The following is a 7388-nucleotide window of genomic DNA, read 5'->3' on the forward strand; positions in this document are numbered from 1 at the left end:
AAAGACCTCTGGCCGTAACAGTTTTTAAAAGTTGGTTGTCCTTTGTAATAATACAAATAAGTAAAATAGCCACATAGGGTTAGCCTTACATTTTTATTTTTTATTAATTTAATTGTACAAGTCAGAGAAATGGAAATATAACATATTTAAAAAGAACGTTATAACCAAGTTCTTATGAATTGTAATTAAGGATGATTGTGTAAGAGGGGTGGGTGTAAAAATAACTTTGTACTTCTACCCATTCCTTTGAACGTGTTAATATAATTCACTATTTTTATTCTTTTGTTTGCTTTTTGTTTTAAATTTATTTTTCTTTTGTATATAACTGTTTATTTCTTCTAATACATTATGTTCAATAAAGTCAAAATCCTACTTCATAGCAGCAAAGACTTTTCTTAAACAACTAATAAATTCAAACAAAAAGTACACAATTGCAATAAAGACAAAACTACAAGAGACAATAAATTACAACAAAAATGTGTTAAATATGACCTCAAAGATGTTAAATAACTGCTAAGATGTTACTTTCATGAAATGAAAAATGGTTTCAGAACTAAATTTTATTAACACAGAAATAAAAAAGTTCAAAWTAGGAAAAAGTCATAAAATAACCATAAAGATACAAACAATTATAGACAATTCAGATCTCATGAACTACATAGAAAGTGACAAAACACCAACAGTTTATACTAATAAATAAATAAATATAAAGTGTTTGTTTTCCAGAAGGAGAGAGCAGCAGATCTTCATCTGGAGCTCTGGTGAGGAGCGGAACAGGAAAACACACCTCATCAAACGGGCTCGTTTACATCGGAGAGTGGTGCGAGGACAAAGTGCGTCTTTCTTCTTTTAATTTTGCTACACGTCTCAGACATGGTTGGAGTTTGTGATGCAATCTTTTTTCCCCCTCCAGATGCAGGGCAGAGGAACCTTACGGCACCCCTCTGGAGCCAGGTACGAAGGAGAGTTCAGAGACAACATGTTCCACGGCTCAGGAACCTACGTCTTCCCAGATACCTCTGTGTACCGGGGCCAGTTTCACAAAAACAGGTACAAATTATTTCAACATCCTTAACGATGAGTCATTTAAACAGGTTTTAACTTTTGTGTTTTAGGTTAGAAGGAGACGGGACCTTCACTGATGCACAAGGACTGGTTTGGACGGGGGAGTTCCACGATACAGAAGCTCTTGGGCTGAAACTGCAGCACAGCGTTTAGACAACTTGGAAAATACTTATCTGTGTTCTCATTTTCAGGCCTGTGGTGAATCTATTTGCATCATAAGTGCTAAAATCTAACAAATAAAGATGTCTCTAACGTGTAGATCTGTGGGTGTGTGCGTCTCCTGTTATAGTCGCTGCTTCAGTGCAAGTATTTATGCTTCATTTAACACATGAAATACCACGCCAGAGCTTGTTTTCTGGCCCGCTGGTCAGAAAAACACTTCTTTTTTTTTACTCCGAGAATTCTCGTAGAAAGAGTTATTTATTTTTAAAAGAGGGTGCAGAGATCTGAACAATTATCACCTTGCCTGTCGCAGATAGCTTTTTAATTGATTTGATTTGATTTATTTATTTAACAGGAAAAGATGATTAAAAATCAAGCCTGACTCAGCATAATTGCTGTTTTCCAGCAGGTTCCTGTTCTGCAGCACATAAAACACTCAGAATTACAGCATCACAATCACATCATTATACACCATAGACRCAAAGACAAACAAGCATACCAAATTTCAAGAAGGCAGCATTTGCAAAATAAGACGTCTAAATATGAGCACAACAAAAAGTGTCCAGCAGATGGCAGACAAGATTCTTCTTAAAGGGCTGTAGGTTTTGAAATGGATTTTATGTTTTGAGGAATGTCATTCCATGCTTTAGTATAAACATAGAAGAAAGACCTCTGGCCGTTACAGTTTTTAAAAGATGGTAATATCAGTTGTCCTTTTGTAACAGATCTAGTTGAATGACCACTTCCAGAATTTGATTTGGGCAACAATGCACAGAGAGTTCCATAATTGGCACCTTGGAAGATTTGAAAATATAATTAATACCACTATACAAAACATAAATCTGAAAAGTCAAGGCATCAGACAATGAAAGAACTGTACAGTGATGAGTCCAACCAGGAAGTTTTTTATGAATTTTGTAGGCCCTGTTGTAGAGCCTAACTATGGGTTCCAAGATTTCATTTGTTGTAAGAGACCAAACAGGTAAACAGTACGACATGGTTGAGAGTATAATGGCATGAAGATAGATATTTGAAACAGAAGATGTCAGATTGGATCTAATTTTTGAATAAATGTATAATTTCTGTTTCAACTTAGTGGTTAAGACTTGTACATGATCACGATAAGTCAAATGAGAAACCAAAGTAATTCCAAGATATTTGTAGGTAGTGGCAATATCAAGGGGTTTGTTTAAAAAAGTGAGTTGATTTGTTATATTGAAATGTCTCCTGGGTGAGGAAAAATACATGCACACAGTTTTTTTAACATTAATTGACAAAAGATTATCTTGAAGCCAACCATGAAATGTCTGAAGATCTGCTTGTAAACTGACTATTAATAGATTCAATATTGAAATCAGACAAAAAAAGAACAGTATCATCAGCATACATTAAAATATTTGAATACTTCAATATTTTTGGAAGGTCATTTATGTATAATAGGAAAAGCAATGGGCCCAGTATGCTACCCTGCGGAACTCCCACGGAACAGGGCAGAGACCCGGACACAGAGCTTCCATGTTTCACAACCTGACACCTATCAGTCAAATAAGAGGAAAACGTTTGTATTGCAGATGATGAAAGTTGAAAAGAAATCAACTTTTGTAAGAGAGAATTGGTCTCAATTTAAAGAAACTGTTCAATTCTTACTGGATTACCAAGCTAACCTTACATTTCTAAGATTTCCCAAGAGTAATACAACAATAAAGTAATAGTAGTAATAATAGAGTACTAAAACAGGAATTATTTTTAATCCAGAGATGGCAAGAGTGTAATTTTTWAATGAGAAACTGAGGACCTCCTCAAACAATCTTGTAAATATTATTATTTTTTCATTAACTAGTTTCCTCAGCTGACGAAAGCCAAACATGTTATATTTATTTTAAAAATAACTAATTTGGCRCTACAAGCTCCTTTAATCACATGATTCATCAGTTAACGCAGTTCTCGTCTCAGTCAGGTTCTGTAAACATTTATAAAGTAATGTTGGTTTGAACTAATATAAAAAAATGAAAAAACAATTGTTTTAAGATGGCAGCAGTCCACTTTGGTTTTGGGCTCTCTCCGACTAGCCATTAGCTTGTAGCCGTTAGCTTGTAATCTGTCATATTTTAGTCCAGAATTTCCTTTTTTTTAAACCAGAAATTGATAACTGGTAGAAAAACTTGCTAGGGATTATTGCAGTGGTGTTACTGAGTCATTAAAATGGAAAAAAATCTAATCAAATAAAAAAAATGAAGCTATTGGAGTGCACTTTAAGATAATTCTCTGCATTGAAATTAGCAAAATACTATAAAATTTGGTATAAAGCACTACATGGCTGTCCATTTCTAACACCAGCTGTACTAAAAATGGAAATGAGTTAACCTGTCATCTTCAGTTTTTGAGTTTCTGTGGAAATAAAAGGTCCATTAGTCGCCATCTATWGCAGGTAAGATATTATTTGTCAAAAAACTATCCATAYAACCCACTTCCCTTTAAATAATCAGAACCACCACTTTAAATCTCTTTGTTGTCCCGGGCTGATTTGAGGAGGCGAAGGAACTAAACAAATATATAAAATAAAACAAGTCACAAAGAAGTTTTCATCACGGTTTAATAAGGAGCTGAGATGTTGTCGTATAATGCCTCTACGGATCTGGAATTGCACATAAACCCCCTGAACAGATTCAGCGTTTCCTCTAATCCTGACTGTACAGATGTAGAGCAAGAAACAACAACAAAAATAAACATTTTCAGTGAAGAACCAAATAAAAATAATTTAAAAAAGCTTGTATTGCAAAACCTTCAGTTCTGATTTAAACTCAAAACTGTCGACTAAATGAAAACAGGAAATGGCACTCACTCACGTTTGGCACAAATCTGAAATAAACTCTTAGTGCTTCTGTTTGTGTTGAAATATGAGAATAAATATCCTCTACAGGTGAGCTAGACAATATTATTTTTAAAGTTTTGCTATATATTATCTTCATAAACCTGAGAATCTATAAAGTAAACACTTTTTAAAGGAATCACCTCTGTGAAAAAATATAAACMAACTCCTTTGTAATGTAACATGGTGACATTTAGAGGAAACGGACGACAGTAAGAGCGAAAACACATCAACATTAAAAAGATATAAGTGTGAACAGAGCAGAGGTCATGCAAGGTTTTCACATACAGAAAACAAACAAACCAAGAATTATACCAAAATCTGCCAAACTGTGCTTTTTGTGTGCTTTTTAACATTAGAGCTGTTTGTGTCGCTGCAGAAACAAAAGGAAGATTATAACAAACAAAACAAAAACAAAAAAAATAGCTTTTTTTGTGACAACTGTATGTCTAATAGTGTGCTCAGTCTCCTGTGCTGTTGTCAGACAGATAAAAAATACAAATCCCATCAGGTGATGCAACATTTTTTAAAAACTCTGATAAAAATGTCTAAAATGAACTTTAACGCCTCCGATTTTATTTACAATGAAACATTGTAAACGTTAAATATTTAACTTTTAATGAAACATTTGCTCTGATTTTGGTTACTTTTAAAGTTACGTTAGCTTTTGTTGGAGTTTATTTCGATGTGCTTTCGTTGATATGTTTAATTTTTATTCATGTTTTATTGATTTTCCTATTTTATTTCTGTGCAACAGGYTTTAGTGGCAGCAACACATCTATAAAGTTGGACAGATGCAAATGGTTTAATTTAGTACAAATAAAATTTAAAAAAATAATAACGGAGAAACATGTTGGCAGCGGCAGTAAGAGTTGCAAAATTAAAAGCATTTGACAAATGCTGGTTAAAGCTCTATCGTGCAAAATAGAAGCCAGTCTATCAGCACRTGGTTCAAAAGCCTGCCTCTCTGATGGTATGGGGATGTATTGGCAGCGTACACGTAGATTTTAAAACAACGTAAGTGTCCATCGTTTTCAGGGAACGTCTTGCTGAAATAGGCAAGACGTGCTGAAACTCGTACATTTATTAGAACAGCATGACTTCGTAGTAGAGGAGTCGTGTATAATTTAAACATCTGATATATATTTACTACATTCCACCGTCAATAAAACGCAGATTTTAATTCATATTTTTTTTACATCCTACATAACGTCCCAACTGTTTTTTTCCGAATTGAAGTAAAAGGCACAAGTCGCACCAAAGATTTTGACCAAGTCACGATCATTGAGGTTGCATCGCTTTGGGATCTGACTGCTGGAGGCTGGACGACGGCTCAAAACTCACAAGAAAACTGGCACATTTTGTTAGGCGAGTTTGATGTCCACATCTGGAAAAACTGTACTCCTGGCCGTGCACATTATTGCTTTGACCGCATTGTGCTCATCTTACAACTGAATTTACTTGAGTATAATATAATAATTTAAAAAATAAATTAAAAAAATGTAGATTTAGACCCGTTTTTCAACGATTATTATCGCATCATCGCATCAAACCAAAGATTGAGTCATAAAGCAGTTTGTGGAGAAATAGTGTTTATGTTAAAGGCACAGTGTGTAGGATTTTGTCAATTCTTTTAGCCGAAATTGAGATAATCACTAACGACAATAATGAAAAACATGTCTAATCATTGCAAAGACCTTGTTTTATTATTTTTACCTTATAAAAAGCTGTTTATATCTCCATGGTCGCGGGTCGCCACTACAGGCAGCCGCCATCTTGTCTACGAAGGCTCATGAAGGACAAACTGCGGTGGMGGCGTCAAAAACGGTTTTAGTTGTAATACTATAAATGTAATATTTGTTGTCTGTCATTGTAGCTGGGATAATTTTACTTATTAAAGCTCATAATCTTACCACTTGAAACATCACTAGCCCTGAAGCTGCTGGTAGACATCGCGGTTGGAATTATCAAAGGTTTTTGACACCTGAGAGACACCGTAGCAACTCCTTTGAGTTTGGAAGCGGGGGTGGGGGTGGRGGGAGGACCAGGGAGGATGATTCAACCACTCAACCACTAGATGTCGCTGAAAACAACAAATCCTACACACTGYGCCTTTAAATCATTTACAACAATAGACCAGTTCGTAGTTAGAAATGATCACAAGTGTGCGAAGCTGGTCGACCTCACRTTTACAAGTTTAAAAAACGCTATGGAAATACCATTGTAATAGCACAAATTCAACTGATATGCTTACGCCGTTACACCGACCCGATGTGTTTGCTCTAAACTGATTTGAGTGAAACTTTCCTTTAGGATCACAGATGTGATTTTTCATGAATACCCAAACGTGCTTTTTGAGCTAATTGAGTTTGCATGGTTCCAAAARTGTTTTCATTTAGCAAAGCTTTTATCCAGTTCACCTGCGACCCGGAAAAGCTAGGCTTCGCTTTGCGTCTTTCTAACTACAAAATGGTGTGTTGCATTGTGTTAAAATCTGATGAATACTTCTGAAATATTACCTTAAAGAATGTTTCGGAAGCCTGTTTTCGAGCAGTAGCCACAAAAACATGATTTTGAGCGCAAAAGCTTTAAATTTTTGTCCTTTTCACAGCGAGTTATCAAAGCTTTTTTCTTTCTAACTGGTAAATCTCAGTACACAAACAGTCACGACCCAATGAGAGGCYACCTTAAACCCAAATCCTTGGTCAACCATTCCAAATCACAAGGGTTTAGTGGTTAAAATAGGCAACTATAAAACAAGACGGCCCTTCAAGAAGCTGATAGGCCATCAAATGGGAGCGTAACGATACATCAATTACATGATTAATGATTCAATTACATTGAGGCAAAACACAAAACATTCATATCCTCCTCAAATGTGGATCAACTTATCCATCKCAGACTTGTGAATTTAATCGTATCACGACAGACTTTGTGATATCGAAACATCGTATCTTCATCCAAACAAACCGATACAATATTGTATCGTGATAAAGCCGATTTCCACCCCTACTATCAACTGTAGTTGTGTTAAATGTGTAATAGATTAAAATACACCAAACTAGACATTTGAAACGTGCTTCTAGAACAGAAAAAAATTGCTTTTCTCTGAATTTTGAGTCTCCAACATGCAAAGAGTTTAACAGATCCCAGTTTTGTTGCATAATTCTGAACTTTCCTCGTGGAAACATCAAGTTTTGATATGTATTTGAGCAAACAGTGGAGGACAAATGACTTCAGAGACAAAACTGGAATTAAAAAAAAGTATAATTCTTTTTTTTTGTTTTTTTTT

At 35.0% G+C, this 7388-nt stretch overlaps 1 protein-coding gene across 3 annotated transcripts in view; it reads left to right on the top strand.

Annotated features, from left to right (window-relative positions):
* Window positions 1-1323, top strand: part of morn2 (MORN repeat containing 2) — a 2087-nt gene extending 764 nt beyond the window's left edge. The window contains exons 4-6 of one of the 3 annotated variants that reach the window (XM_014000091.1): window positions 727-833; window positions 914-1050; window positions 1116-1323. In XM_014000091.1, coding sequence (XP_013855545.1) covers window positions 727-833; window positions 914-1050; window positions 1116-1218 — 347 coding nt within the window. In that variant the 3' untranslated portion in view covers window positions 1219-1323. The remainder of the gene's footprint in view (window positions 1-726; window positions 834-913; window positions 1051-1115) is intronic. The other 2 variants (XM_014000092.1, XM_014000093.1) reach the window with 2 other exon arrangements.
* Window positions 1324-7388: the final 6065 nt, after the last annotated feature.

The sequence above is a fragment of the Austrofundulus limnaeus genome, unplaced genomic scaffold, assembly GCF_001266775.1.
Source record: "Austrofundulus limnaeus strain Quisiro unplaced genomic scaffold, Austrofundulus_limnaeus-1.0 Scaffold2698, whole genome shotgun sequence".
Lineage (NCBI taxonomy): Eukaryota > Metazoa > Chordata > Actinopteri > Cyprinodontiformes > Rivulidae > Austrofundulus > Austrofundulus limnaeus.